The sequence below is a fragment of the Sinohyriopsis cumingii genome, chromosome 1 (genome assembly GCF_028554795.1).
Source record: "Sinohyriopsis cumingii isolate HCF-2022 chromosome 1, ASM2855479v2, whole genome shotgun sequence".
Taxonomy (NCBI): Eukaryota; Metazoa; Mollusca; class Bivalvia; order Unionida; family Unionidae; genus Sinohyriopsis; species Sinohyriopsis cumingii.
Window position 1 is genome coordinate 152822982 of NC_142961.1, and position 16859 is coordinate 152839840.

The 16859-nt window shown below is 33.0% G+C and overlaps 1 protein-coding gene across 1 annotated transcript; it reads left to right on the forward strand.

The window, feature by feature from the left end:
* Positions 1–4092: 4092 nt before the first annotated feature.
* On the forward strand, positions 4093–5735 carry LOC149808174 (uncharacterized). The gene has a single exon (XM_089974145.1). It carries the CDS (start codon positions 4184–4186, stop codon positions 5393–5395), a length of 1212 nt encoding a protein of 403 aa, XP_089830271.1. The 5' UTR covers positions 4093–4183; the 3' UTR covers positions 5396–5735.
* The last annotated feature ends 11124 nt before the right edge of the window (positions 5736–16859 follow it).

Consider the following 16859-nt stretch of genomic DNA (forward strand, 5'->3'; position numbering starts at 1 on the left):
TGCATATGCTAGTCGGTGCTGAGTGATAATGGTTAACATTTCGTAACGTTCCCACTAATCTAATAAAAATGTAAACCCTAAAGTACGTACAATCCTTTCTTCGCATTTCAGAGTTTCAGGGGGAGACGTTTTGTAAAGCTCTGAGATTTTTCTAATTTTCTCCTTTCATAGTAAAAGATTCTTTAATACCGAAATTTAACTTTTCGTTAACAACCAATCATGTCCATCCAAATCTCTATATACTCTATTTATACTATATTTTATATTCATCCATTTGAAGACTGGTTCTCATTTGCCCTTTTAACTTTGGCATCTTGAGTCTTGAAATGGACAAGTGCTGCTTCGGGTACTTGCCTGGTTCTGTCGTGGCAATCAACTGTTAATGCATTTCTAAAAAGAATCATTAATACATTTTCTGTTGTTTTTTTTCCATCTTGGAGATCAGTTGACCATTTAGAAATATTCTTTATATTCAATAGAAACCATAATTACTGCTCAAACAGGCACAACGGCTTAAACGTAAGCTGGTTGTAACTAAATTATCCAATCATTTACGTAAACGCAACTATTTTCAGAAAATACGACGCAATTTACACTGATTTTTATATGTATTCAAGTTAGTCTCTAGTATACATAAGTCTGATTTAGTGTTTATTAATTAGTTAATTAACTTAGCTGTGTTAAGATATATAAGTATAGACTTTGATTACTTTTCCATCATCCCAGAATCAGCTTACTAAATTCATAATAACGTTTGGTCAAATATTTGATGGTAAGGTCTACTACTAATGCATAGAATTGGTTGCTGAATATATAATAAGAGAATTGTCATTTTCAAAAGTATATTGTGTCAGAAATGCATAGTATCCATTGTAATGTTTTATAAATAATATAGTGTCACCCGAAGCATATTAAATATTGCATTATCTTTGGTGTTATAACTCTTTCTCGCTTATGGAGTCTACTCGTATTTTGCTGAGTGCCTTGAAAACAACATCACAAAACCTTTAACCAAACAAAACAACGAAACTATTGTTGCGGACCATGCTGGAAATATCGCCGCCATTCAACGAAACTGTAACATTATCTTAACCTATCTCAGTGAAATAGGTATATTGCTTTAGGAAATCACAAATGAGTGAATAAAATAAATGTCAAACAAGACCAGTGGTCGAGGCTCAAGAATGGATATTGTAACTGTCGATAGGGGTCCTACTCGATAAACAAGTTGCGGCTATCAGAAGTTATTTATTAGCTAAAGTGATTGTGTTTATTCACACTGGAATTTATCACACGTGTTATTTATTTAATGTTTTTCACAGTTGCATGGAATAATGTTAGAAGGTGTCAAATGTTGGAGAAAGTTATATAAAAAATCTCACACGTTTATGTTCCGAATGACAAGCGCTTGTACACAAGTTAAAAATTAGTGATGATAAGTGATATTTCATACAAGTTAAAAATTAGCAATGAAAAGTGATTTGATACAGATTAAAAATGTATGATGTCAAGCGGTTTAATACACGTTAAAAAGTAGTGATGATAAAAGATTTCATACAAGGTAAAATTTAATAATGAAAGTGATTTCATGCAAGCTAAAAATTTAGTAATTACAAAAAGTAAAGTAAAGCGATCTTTCCTGACCGAAAATGAAATTAATGGCCCATTAAATCACACGGCTAATCTAAACTGGATCGAAATAAGGTAAAATATTCACTGCTTGTAAGCCAAAACGAATATAAGATAGAAATAATAAAGAAACAAACAAATAACGCCATCAATTGAAGATAAGGAATGATAGAAAGAATAAATAAAACATACAAAATTAAAATAAATGAATATTAGTAATAATTTGTTACGTCCAAATAATTTAATGTATATACTTATGTGATTTCAGTCTACCTATGTATGAAATTGAGTTTCATTTACTAATACTTTATTACCATAGAACCAATGCAAATATTTTAACCCGTGTCGTTTACTAGCATATATATATATATATATATATATATATATATATATATATATATATATATATATATATATATATATATATATATATATATATATATATATATATATATATATATATATATATATATATATATATATATATATATATATATATATATATATATATATATATATATATATATATATATATATATATATATATATATATATATATATATATATATATATATATATATATATATATATATATATATATATATATATATATATATATATATATATATATATATATATATATATATATATATATATATATATATATATATATATATATATATATATGAGCAGTAAAGCGATGAAGTAAAGTCATTTTCCCCAAGGTATTGATTTATTTTTTGGTACTTGATTTCTATTCTACCTAGCGTTGTATCCGTTTTGTTTTGTGCTGGTTTATTTATTCACTTTTTTTTATTCGTTTCCATGTATCAGGTGGTACAGCGTCAGACTAGTAACCCAGTGACAGAGGATTCGATTTCCGTCAACGTGAGCTTGGGTTTGCTGATGAAGAGGTGGAAATAAACATTCTAACACGAATCTGATGTTGAAAAGTTCTGTAAAATAATCAATGTACGTTGCCAGTCGATACCTTCGTTATTGCATAATAATGTCCCATTAAAAATAAGATAGATCAGTACTTCGATGCTGACACAATACAAAACCATTAACAATGAAATCGATCCATACTTTGATAACAATGCAAAACCATTATTAATAGAAACGATTCATACTTTTATACTGACACAATACAAAACCATTAAGAAAATCGAGCCGTACTTTGAATTGACACATTACAAAACCATTAATAATGAAATCAATCCATACTTCAATCCATACTTTCATACTGACACAATACCAAACCATTAATAATGAAATCGATCTATGCTTTGACACAATACAAAACTTTAATAATGAAATTGATCCATACATTGATACTGACAATACAAAATAATTAATAATGGAACCGATCCATACTTTGACACAATACAAAACCATTACTTATGAAATCCATCGATGCCTTTGATGCTGACGCATTGCTGCATCACACACGTTGAAATCCGTAGAATCTTTTAATATCGAGATTATACAAAACCATTAATACTGAAATCTATGAATACCTTTATATTGTCAAATATCCACACTTTTAATATTGAACTCCACTAACACTTGTAAACTTTACTCAACACTGCAACCATTAATATTGAAATCAATCGATACCTTGGACGTTGACTCAATGATACACGTTGAAATCCATCGGTACCTTTGATATGGATACAAAATTACTCCTTTAATATTGAAATCAAAACAGTTTGATGACCTTATGCTGAAGTAAATTTTTAGCTCCTTTTAGCAATAAATTAAGTATCGATTATACCGGAATTTGCATACACTAAATCCGTGACGAGTATTTTATAAAAATCGCTGTTAATACAATATCTTTCAATTGCTAGTACAACACATACAAATCTAATGTGAATTCCATGGATATAACGTAAGAACAGAAATTTAATCCTCGTTGAAAAATGCCATCAGGATACACGTGTTAATTCCATAAAATATAACAGAAGGCTACAAATTCTTATTTTCTACGGATTCACAACAAATGAACATAAACACAGTTTTGAAATAGGCATGTGATGTAGATTGATGATATAATGATTCGTATTTCCTTCACAAGTTAGGATTTCTGCTGCAGTTTACCTGGTAGTGAAATATTAAGCAGAACTAATTGTATCACTGGCAATCAATCATACAACGTTAATTTTTATAGTAATACGTATGTAGTCTTGTTTACATTTCTGGTGTTCCTGTGGATGAGAATCTTTAATTTATTAGAAAATCGTTAGGATGATTTACTCATGTAGAAGGTGTGAAAAGAACTGGTTGCAGTCAAATAACACCCAATTATCATCTAAAAACCAGTCAAGCCAGGATTGGCCGCAAGGCTTAAGAATGAATAATACAAGGGCGGAGCTGTGTTAGCGGTGGTTTTGATTGGTCGCAGGTGTTTGTAAAGCAACCAGCTCGACTGTATCAGTCTGATCTTATCAGTATAAAGAATATGAGTCTTTAAAAATCGACACATTTACAAAACCGTTACTGAAGAATACACTGCCCAAAGTTCTATCATATTTAAATATAATACAGTGGTATGGTACAGTCCCTGGAGAACGCTTCTAATAAGAGAATGCATCCCTTCAGCATACGCTGTGTTCTTGGAGACCACAGTGATGACGAGAAACATACTTCAGACGAGAAACAAGTGAGTAGATTCCTCGATTCAGCTGGATTTGAAAATGAGACAGTGAGAGATTGTGACTCGGTTTATTCCAAAGAAATGGACAGTGACGACGAAGAAATCAGTGTTATTGACAATGTTGATAAATATTCCGATGCTGAAAGAGAACAAGAAGAAAGTGCAAACTCAGTGCAGAAGGACGATGTAGGAGAAAACGATGAAGTTACAGATGCAGATGATAAGAGATTTTTTGATAAAGCAAGTTCTGAGAATGAAAGTGCCAAAAAGCCAGAGAAGCCACCATTTAGTTACAATGCCTTAATCATGATGGCGATCCGAAGTAGCCCCGAGAAAAGACTGACACTGAACGGGATTTATGAGTTTATCATGAAGAACTTCCCATACTACAAGGAGAATAAACAGGGCTGGCAAAATTCAATAAGACACAATCTCAGCTTAAACAAATGTTTTGTGAAAGTCCCCAGGCATTATGACGACCCAGGGAAGGGTAATTATTGGATGTTGGACCCATCTGCAGATGACGTCTTCATTGGGGGCACGACTGGAAAACTACGTCGGCGTTCCACCACGGCCTCGCGCAGCCGGCTAGCAGCGTTTAAAAGAATGGGCTTTCCTCATATGTCTCCAATCAGTTATCCTTCGATTCCAGAGCGCTCTGGCAGTTACCCTTGGTCCTTGTCACAGTTGTACCCCATCACCGGACCTACGTCATCCCTGCATCTTGGTTCTATGCCTACAATGTACCCGTATTACTCTCGAGTCTTGTCATCAGCTGCGAGCTTTGGTCGGACCAATAATTCCAGTCAGCTGAATTTCTCGATGGACAGAATTCTAGGAAACGAACCAGTCAACCTAAGTACCTCTGCTAATCTGCCAAATATTTTCACTTCGAGGACTTTAGGTCACCAGACTTCTTCGGGAGCTTTGCTTCCCTCTCTGCCGGGTCTGTTGTGTAGACAAGGATATGGGGATTTAAGTTCCAGGAACATTACAGGACTCGATCTTAGTTTGGGAAATATAAGGGACTTCAATTCTTCAGTGACATCAGCGTTCACAGCGACTTTGAAGTCGATGGCAGGAACTCTTGGTAATGTACGGATTTGACAATAGAATAATAACCATTGACAGCTGTCTCGTTGTTTTCCCAGGAAATGACCATAATATATTTTAACTACATAATTACGTAAAAAACTCGAATGGCAAAATTGAACGAATAAAATTAAAAAGTTTCGATAACTCTTTTACATAACGATGTCAGGAGAATATGTTTCGGATCGTTAATGGATAATAGTGTAAAGCAATATTTGTTTATTCGTTAGTGCTATTTGACTTGCAGTATGCAAGTATTTCATTTAGTTAGTAGTCAAGAGACAGGAAAGTATGAGTAAATGTAACGAATGATTGAGTTGAAAACTTTATTACCATTAAACACTCATAATCGCTAGTTTCAAAGTCTTCTTTTCATTTTAAATATGCATAGTTATAGATCCTTTTCTTCACTAATTTTGTGGCACCTATTTATCCATTCGGCTACGGAAACAAATGTTGCTATCGTATAAGGTAAACTTGTACTATTGAATTTAGCTATCGTCATTGTCATCAACATTATAGTATAGTTGTCGTTGTTTTCGTTCCTCTTCTTTTTTATTTCATCTAATGCTACTACTACTACTACTACTACTACTACCACTACTACTATTAACACAACAATAACAGCTTTCCTCATGGCTGCCATCGTTTACATTACATTTTTTCAAGAGGGCTATTTTAGCTTTTTAATCTGTTAACAATATATATATATAACTTTCATTTAAAACAATTTTAAAATCTTGTTACGTAATATTGTTGCTTCTTAAAACTGTGATCAGATATTCTTAAACTTCGGCATAATGAAACATGTTAAAAATAAAAGTCAGAATCTAAAATATATCTAGAAATATACCCAAATTTATTTGAAATATATAATTATATAATTATATTTCTGTGAATGACCAAAACTATTCTTTTGACTATATATATATATATATATATATATATATATATATATATATATATATATATATATATATATATATATATATATATATATATATATATATATATATATATATATATATATATATATATGGTAATTTCTAATAATGCAAGGTATCGATTATTACATGAGAAAACTTTTTCATTTTAGTTTTGCAAATAATTGTTTTGAAATAAAATAAGTACTTTTAAAACAAATCTACCTGTATCAGTACATCTGCGTCTTTGTCTGGTGATAATTTTTTATGTCACTTGGGTTGCAACATGATGTAGAGTACTATCAGTATTGACTGCATATTTTTCAAAGATATATAATGATTGTGTATAAAATTCCTGATTTATATAATTTCTTTATCAGTTTTTCGTTCTTTTCTGTCTTACATTTTCTTATATGCCATAAAAGCACTTGATGCTTTGAATTGGTATTATTTTAAAAGTTTTCATCTCTGTCTATCAACTCATTATATGAAGAAATTACTGTCCTGTTGCAGAAAAGTGTAACTTGTTTACCACTCTGTAGCAAAAAGTGTAATGGGTTGACCATTCTATTGCTAACAGTGTAATTTGTTTACTGTCCTATCGTACAAAAGTAATTTGTTAACCATTCTATCGCTAACAGTGTAATTTGTTTACTGTTCTATCGCACAAAAGTGTAATTTGTTAACCATTCTATCGCTAACAGTGTAATTTGTTTACCGTCATATCGTGCAAAAGTGTAATGTGTTGACCATTCTATTGCTAACAGTGTAATTTGTTTATTGTCCTATCGTACAAAAGTGTAATGTGTTGACCATTCTATTGCTAATAGTGTAATTTGTTTACTGTCCTATCGTACAAAAGTGTATTTTGTTTCCAGAAATGCTGTATTTGGTGCTTATCAAGTGCTTTTATCTTAAGACGTTTAAAAACCAATTCTTTTGGCTACATATAATACTACTGCCAATGCAGAGAGAAAGAAGAAAAACCATCTTAAGGTTTGATTTGAAATCACGAAAAGAAAGGACAATCAGAACTATTTTAAAGATGAGTGTACATAAAAGAATTATGTAAAGTATGCAAATGTAATATATATCTAAATAATTTCTAATTTGTAAGCAATTTATTATATTTTAGTTTAGTATTTACCTTCAACAAAACCTGTTTGATCTTCATTTATTAAATAAATTAAAGAATTCTTTAGTCGAAATTTATTTTGCAGCTATCTTGAAGTTAGAGTACAACAGTGGAAGAGGTGTCCCATTTTTTTCATTCAACAAGTGTCATTATGTTTCATTATGTTTCTTTGGAATTAGATTTACTAATCATTTTCGGGGCCCCGAGTGGCCGAGTGGTCTAAAGCGCTCTCCGTTACGGATCACTGCCATCTCACCTCTGTCTGCGTGGGTTCGAGTCTCGGATTCGGCTAATGTAGGTATGTGAGAAAGCTTGCCAGTAGCTTCTCGTGGGTCGGTGGTTCTTTCCGGGGTTTTCCTGGGTTCTTCCTCCACCATTAATACTGGCCGCCATGTATAGCCTATCGTGTGCTGAAAAATGGCGTTAAACCCTACAACAACAACAACAACAACTAATCATTTTCAGATTCCGGAAAAGATCGACAAAAGTGGATGAAGCATCAGTAATAAGCATTTTTTAACTTTCAATCCGAAAACCGTTATCACCAAAGACAAATTATTATTCAGTGACTGCTTTTAAACAATGGTCCGCATCACACCATCAATAGCATAAATTACTTTTGTCAGCAATACTGGTGGTTGTCTAGAAAGAAAGCTATAAATCAGTTATACCTTTTGGGCAACATAGATTTTAGTTTTAAAATATCTCTTTACGCAAAGTACATGACCCACTAATCTAGATTTTCACTTAATAACTTTTAAATTGTTTTAGAAGCAAATTCAGTTTATCGAGGTTATGAAGTCGTGTAAGATATTTTTTCTTGAATTGGCATAAGAAAGTCATTTACATAAAGTCACCTGTATCTTTAAGAAATTAAATATCATATTCCAAAACATATTGATAAAGGATGCAGTTACATAGAGTTTATATTATTCGTATTCGATATTTAAAAGATTAGCAACAAATAAGGTCTGAACCTAATCACCGCCCCACGCACCCCCCCCCCCCCCCCGGGATTGGGTGTTCTATCATAAATTTGCCCTTAAACAAAAACAACTCTCAAATTATATAAATATGTTAATGAATGACGGTTTTGCTGATGAGTTCATATTAGCCAAAATTGATAAGTTATGTAGGGTATATAAAACTTTTCTCAACATTTCGGTGTCTTAGTGGTTAGAGTGCCAGACTGACAACTTAAAGGGTGCATGTTCGAATCCTGGCATTGGACCGACCTGGAACAACTACTGTAGTGTGTCCTTGCGCTAGTCAACTTTCCAACTGTTCTGACACTGAATAACCTGGTACGGCTGTGCTGTAAATAACTAAATTCTACATGAAATGCGCATGTCACTCCCTTCATCGTCGGTATACGGATGTTATATATTTTGCATGGATGCACCAGAAATCAAAACAACAGTCGTTGTTGCAAATAAAGAGAGTACATGACGAGTTTCAGAATCAGAAAATGTTAGCGTAACTTTTTATGTGAAGTCATTTATCTCTTTAGATGATTTTCAGTGACAAATGAGTGAAAAGATTGCTTGTTGTGGCAAAATAATGATAACACACTGTTTATGTCCAGTTGTTACGGTTCTTAAAGAATTGAACAAATATGGAATTCATTTATGTTATGTAGAGTTGCTTGGCTGACGACTCTCTCTCTCTCTCTCTCCGTTGGATGCACATACATTAGGCTGCCTTTGAGCCACTGACAGGTCAAGCGGCAGACCGGATAGGGAGGGTGTGCGCGCTTGTCATCTTCGGTATATTATCTTGTCATTGTTGATGGTGTTTACCATTGTTATCCGACACTTTGCGAGTATTATTGTAGCACGGATCGTCGCATCTTTTAATCGTGTGTAATTGTTTTCCTTCTGGGGGCAAAGTGGTAAGCTCACGCGCCATTGCTGGCTTATCTGTTGTGTTTGCAAACTATACCGTATCTCCCTGTTCAAATAATTATCTTACAGCAGAAATTAGAAACATACGATACCACCATGTTCGCAGCATTTTTTTATGTTTTAAGATGTTGTTTAATGTTGTAAAGCGCTTATAGCTTCTAAGGAATATGCGCTATACAAAGTCTTCATTATTATTATTATTATTATTATTATTATTATTATTATTATTATTATTATCATTATTATTATTATTAAATCCGCCCTGATCAGTGCACAAATTCTTAAATGTTTTTTTTTTCTTTTTTAAAATCAATATTTTATTTTGAAATATAAACGCAGTCTCAAAGGCCGTCCTTTACCGAAAGTACATTTCAAATACAATGTTCACAGTAAGGGCAAGGTTAGATACGGTAAAATCACCCTAAGGGTACTCTAGCATCTTGTCGTTTCGGATAACACGCCTTTATGATTCCATTCAAAATCAAATGTTCAATGTAAACATTAGCAACTTTATGGCCCTTTGAGGCATTAACCACCCAAACAATGACAGTATATGATTAATTCCTCCCCGCCAGATGGCGATCAGATTCAAAACGAAACAAAACGAAATCCTGTTCATGACAATTATCATTTTCTTTGCAATAATACATCGAGATTTGATGGACCAATGTATTCGTGCAATTTGAATGTAATTTCAGCATACCTATAAATTTTATCGTGATATTTTCGCCATGATTTCATGTAAATTGAAACAGTATTCTAAGGACAGTGTAATCTATAGCGAATGATATCATATGCAAAAAATTAGGAATATAAATTATTATTTTTTTAAAAATTTACCAGTGTCTAATTTGCATGAACTTTGATTGTCAGGAATGAAAAAGTATTGACTTTGATTTGATGCCAAAGAATGGCAACCTTTACTGACAACAGCTTGCCAAAATTATTATTATTATTATTATTATTATTATTATTATTATTATTATTATTATTATTATCAAAATTATTATTATTATTATTATTATTATTATTATTATTATTATTATTATTATTATTATTAAGAAGTAATATTACTGAATGACGTTTTTCGTGTCATAAAAGCATCTTATGAATTAGGAATAAATATATTGAAACTGAGACTATTCCCATTCTCGCTTATGTCACTGAGTATGGCCATTAATTATGATTATGCATCATTCACCTTTTTAGAAATTGTTTTGACTTTTAAATGGTCCAATACGTTCACTCCACAACCAACGACAAGTAACATGACTTAATGGTCCAAAGTGATCACTCCACAACCTGCCACAAACAAGCTGACTAAATGGTCCAAAGATTTCACTCCATAACCATCCACAAACAATCTGACTGAATGGTCCAAAGTGTCCACTCCATAACCATCCACAAACAATCTGACTGAATGGTCCAAAGTGTTCACTCCATAACCATCCACAAACAATCTGACTGAATGGTCCAAAGTGTTCACTCCATAACCATACACAAATAATCTGACTGAATGGTCCAAAGTGTCCACTTAATAACCATACACAAACAATCTGACTGAATGGTCCAAAGTGTCCACTCCATAACCATCCACAAACAATCTCACTAAACGGTCCAAAGTGTTCACTCCATAACCATACACAAATAATCGGACTGAATGGTCCAGAGTGTTCACTCCACAACCATCCACAAAAACCTGACTTAATAGTCCAAAGTGTTCACTCCTCAACCAACCACAGTCGGAAAAACAGTTAATGGTCGGGTGCCACAATATACTCTATGAAGTGCTACTTTACCAAAACATTTATGCCTTACCGACTGATTTCTAGAGTACAGATGTTTGTCTGATAGCCCTGATTTGCTGTATACAAATGTTTATGCTCGATCATCCTTTTTTGCACTCTATAATCTTGAGATCTAGTACACAAACGTTTATGCTCTGTCGCCACCTATCTTTCATCTTCTGTCATCCTGATTTCTAGCATAAAAGTGTCTAAGTAATTGGTAAAGCTGAACGACTGCTTGAAATTCCGGAATCGAGGATGGCTTGCAAATTCTCAACAACAATTCATCCAAGCGTCCCGATCTTTCACCTAATTAATATGTGAGAAAACAAAGAAACGTACATGCACGCACGCACGCACAAACATAGATGGATGGATGGATGGATGGATGGATGGATGGACGGACGGACGGATGGATGGATTGATGGATGTGCGAGGCCCACAACCGTTTCATGAATTTACATTTCATCACCGTTTTACCGTCAGGTGATTGCATCAAGTGGGTATAGACTAAGTACATTATAAAAGACTGATGGGATAATGGTTTCGATATTGTTCTAGAATACTGAGTAGAATTTATTGGGCACGCTACACTTGAACTACAAATATAATGAATATTATTCCTTCACTGTCTGTCTGCCTGCCTCTCTCTCTCTCTCTCTCTCTCTCCGTCTATTTTTCTGTCTATACGTCAGGCAAGTTAATATTAAATTCTTCCTAACGTCATTTAAAACGTATGGACGATCCTAACGTCATTTAAAACGTATGGCCGATCCTACCGTCGATTGAAAAAATGTTTCTTCATCGTCGAAATTTTACAATTTTAAGAAAAAAGAACTTAGTGATACATTACTTCTTCATACGTTGCTAGCCAGACGTCCATAAGATGTTCAGCTTTGTTGTTTTCAAAAGATCATTGATTTACGACAACAAAAAATAAGCTGCTATGTTATTTACATTACATTATTTGGAAGTAGGTTTTTATCGCAATAATTAACCTGTTTTGGCTGTTTTAAAGGGTAAAGACCTGAGTCATTCACTTTGCTGATCCATACATGTATTTCCCTTTCCGCATTCCTGGTACGTTAATATTGTCTTCATTTAGGTAACGCGATACAATATTTGAATCACAGTTATAGGATAATTATATATCGTCTAAGTTTCTACTGATACTTCAACATCAACCAAATGTAAATTTGTCCAATATACGTTGCTTTTAAACTTCCTTGTAAAGGCAATTTAATCTGACGTTTATCATACAAAAAGTAAAAACGTTTTAGATTACATCTTTCTGTATAACATGTGATGGCAGCATCAACCAGAAACGATAGTTTTTCAAATTTCTGTAGCTTCCAGACTTCCTAAAGTTAAGATATACTCTGAGATTTATCATGAAAACATATACAATCTTTTGAGCGCATAACTTCTCACACAACATTTTCCAAACAGCGTCAGTAAGAAACACTTGACTGCAAATCACTTCCACATCAAAGACTAGTTTGTATACCTATCTGTCAAAACAAAGATCAATCAGATGTATTGTATGTTTTACTAGACCCTAACCAGATACGTGCAAATTTCAAGTACATGGGATAAGCTCATGCATTCCCAGCTAATTCCGTGAAGAACAAATTTGAACACTTATGTCTTTCTTTAGTTTGACCGAAATAGGAGCGAGGGGTCTCTTCATTCACTGCTAACTTTTATCAGATAACGCACATTAGAAGAAGAAAGTAAATAATGATCATGATGATAATGACGACAATAATGAAGATGGCGGTAGTGCTGTTGCTGATATTGTAAATTATACTAATGAGAAAGAAAGAAAAATAATAATCACAAAAGGAAGAAACATATACTAACGAAAGAAAAAAAAACATACCCACATCTACATGAGTAACACCATTGTTATCAGTAGTTATAGGACAAAATCTGTGGATATTTGAGCCATTTTAGGGGAAACGGAAAATTAACTTTTCTACCATCTTGAAATGACCACTGTGTAGGAAAAAGAAATTTAATGTTAAAAGCGCCCATAGCTTTAATGCAGTGGAACACTTTGGCCAGCATGGAAAAATTATGTTAAAAACACCAAAGGTTTATCTCAGTGTGCGTCACTTTGGGGCGTTAGAAGAATTTGACAGTATGGACAACTCTAAATTTGGCCTAAATGATATTTACAGGATTGTAGCACAGTCTTACATTTTATGAATAAATGGGACGGTATAGAATCTAATGTGAATTTAACTATTTGGGTCCTTCTAGGGCTCAAATACATTTAATGACATTCCATTACTACTAACTGGATGGTATATATTAATTAGGGCCCCTAAAGAGTTAACGTGGAAACATCACTTGTCAAGGTTCAATTCAAAAATGGCAGCTGTAGTGAGGTTTATATAGGAATCGTAACATCCTCAGCATTTTCCCAAACAAACTTCGGATTTAAATAGATCACTGCATGCTATACGTAAGCAAGCGATTGTTGTTGCGTCCTACATACTTGCGTCCTACAGACTCGATGACATTACCATTAATGATAGAGACTTTTGACACCAAATTTGTCTACTTAAAGGATACATGAACAATATTCAAAATTAAAAATATAGGTATTTAATTGATGATTGAAACGTCGTCTAATGTTATTTTTAAGAAGAGTCATTTTCAAATATTTTATTCAGGATATTCATCCATCAAAAACGTATCACTATTGGAAGTATCATTACGATTACCCTCGAGTTTCTTTGGATTAGATTCGCATAGGAACAAAGATGTCCCGATTATTATACATATGGAGAAGTACGTTGAACATGTTGGCGCCCCCGTATGCTACTTGGCTGCTAATAGATCGAGAGTAAATTCCCCGAAACAAATGGAATTTTGGAGAGAATAAAAAGAGAAATCAAAACCCACAACTCTCACATACACCCCAAGAGAACAAAACAACTACCCACCCACCCCCAAAAAAAACATCACAACACCCCCCTCCCCCCAAAAAAACCTCAAAACAATTCCCACAAAATCCCAAGACTGAAAGTAGTACTAAAAAGAGAAAACTGATACGAAGACTATAAAAACCCACATCGAGCATTTTATTAAAGTTGTTGAAATAAAAAATATAAAAATATTGCTAAATTTAGGAAAGTGGTACGGTATTTAGCAGACGTGGTAAAAATGTAGAAAAAATAAATTACGGAATTGCAAAAGTATGAAATAATAGTAACCAAATTATATGTGGTAATATTCTTTGTTGTACAAACCATTAGACATTCGGAAAATTTCAAAAGCTATTACAAATATTTATGATTATAAAAACAATTAAACTTTTAACAAATTTATCATGTGAAAATTTTAAACAATTAAAAAATATAATCAAATATCTACAAAATTTGAAACAAAATATAAGTAGCAAAAATAATTAGAAATACGTTTAAATTAACATTTATAGAAGCGAATAGTAGAAATCATTTTAAGAAACTTTTTAAAAGAAATATAACATTCAAATGAAGAAAGAAAAAAAAACTAAAATACTTAGCTTCAATTATTACACTAAGGACAAAATTTCAAAGAAATATTAAAACAAAATAAAATTTAAAAGGAACCAGGATAAGTTACGCTAAGGTGGATAAAGACAGCCTTCGAGCAACCAGAAAAGTGTTGAAAGAGCATCTGAGAATGAAATAAACACGATTCTTTCAAAAACCTACAAATAATAATGCAGACAAAAGGAGGTAGCTGATATATTTATAGTTTCTATCCAACATACCATTTAATATGCAAAGTGAGTGTGAGGTATTTAATTATTTAATACACAAACGATAACACAAAATGTGTAGACTCTACGGAAATGGAACTTGGGTAGCTCATAAACTTAGACTTACTGTCCAATATACCAATACTCTTTCCTGAGAAAGGGGTTTTAATTCACGGTTATATTTAATATCCAATATATCACTACTCATACAAGAGGTAGTGGTAACTCATATGATGATATGTTATATCCAACGTACCATCATAAATACAAGGGGAAGGGGGTAACTTAGATGCTTACATTTTATATCCTACGTGCCATCACACATTCAACGGGACGGCGTAACTTACAGGCTTATATTTTATATCCAACATACCATCATAAATACAAGGGAAGGGTATTTTTATCCACAAAAATTTAATGCAGACATGCATATTCACAAACATGTATAAATAGGTAATGTAAGTATGGATGGACAAATAGATGGAGGAACTGACAAAGTCACAAATAATTGCAGCCAATGACTTCTCTTTCACAATCCAGGCCCTAGTATACAAGGAAACCGATGAGAGATGGTAGGAGCTACAAAATAGTTACTAAAATATATTTGTAAAAACTAATATCCATACGGACAAGAAAACAAGGATAGGAAAGGTGGCAGGTGAGGATCCTTAACAACGTCAAGGACAAACACGTAGAATTCATAAGAAAACAAACATGGTACTGGATTATATTTTGGGTTAATGCACACATACATACATACATACATACATACATACATACATACATACATACATACATACATACATACGTACATGCATACATACATACATACATACATACATACATACATACATACATACATACATACATACATGCATGCATGCATGCATACATACATACATACATACATACATACATACATACATACATACATGCATACATACATACATACATGCATGCATGCATACATACATACATACATACATGCATACATGCATACATACATACATACATACATACATGCATGCATGCATGCATACATACATACATGCATACATACATACATACATACATGCATGCATGCATGCATACATACATACATACATACATACATACATACATACATACATACATACATACATACATACATACATGCATGCATGCATGCATGCATACATACATACATACATGCATACATACATACATACATACATGCATACATACATGCATACATACATACATACATACATACATACATGCATGCATACATACATGCATGCATACATGCATACATACATACATACATACATGCATACATGCATACATGCATACATACATGCATACATGCATACATACATACATACATACATACATACGCACGCACGCACGCACACACACACATACATAAATACATACATACATACATACATACATACATACATACATACATACATACATACATACATGCATACATGCATGCATACATACATACATACATACATACATACATACATACATACATACATACATACATACATACATGCATGCATGCATGCATGCATGCATGCATGCATACATACATACATACATACATACATACATGCATACATACGCACGCACGCACGCACGCACACACACACACACATACATACATACATACATACATACATACATACATACATACATACATACATACATACATACATACATACATACATACATACATACAGGAGGGAGGGAGGGAGGGAGGGAGGGAGGGAGGGAATCAACAGTATGAGCAGATGGACAAAACATGCCCAACAACAGACAATAACTTATTTATACATTGCCAGAAAAGTTTGTTTGTGTGATTTGGATTTTTAACGTAGCTTTAACAATTTTTCACTCACATTGCTACGATGTCTGCAGTGTGACAGTTTATAGTGATGTCTAGCACTGGGGCATCATGCCGCAGAGATGTAGCATGATGTCCCACC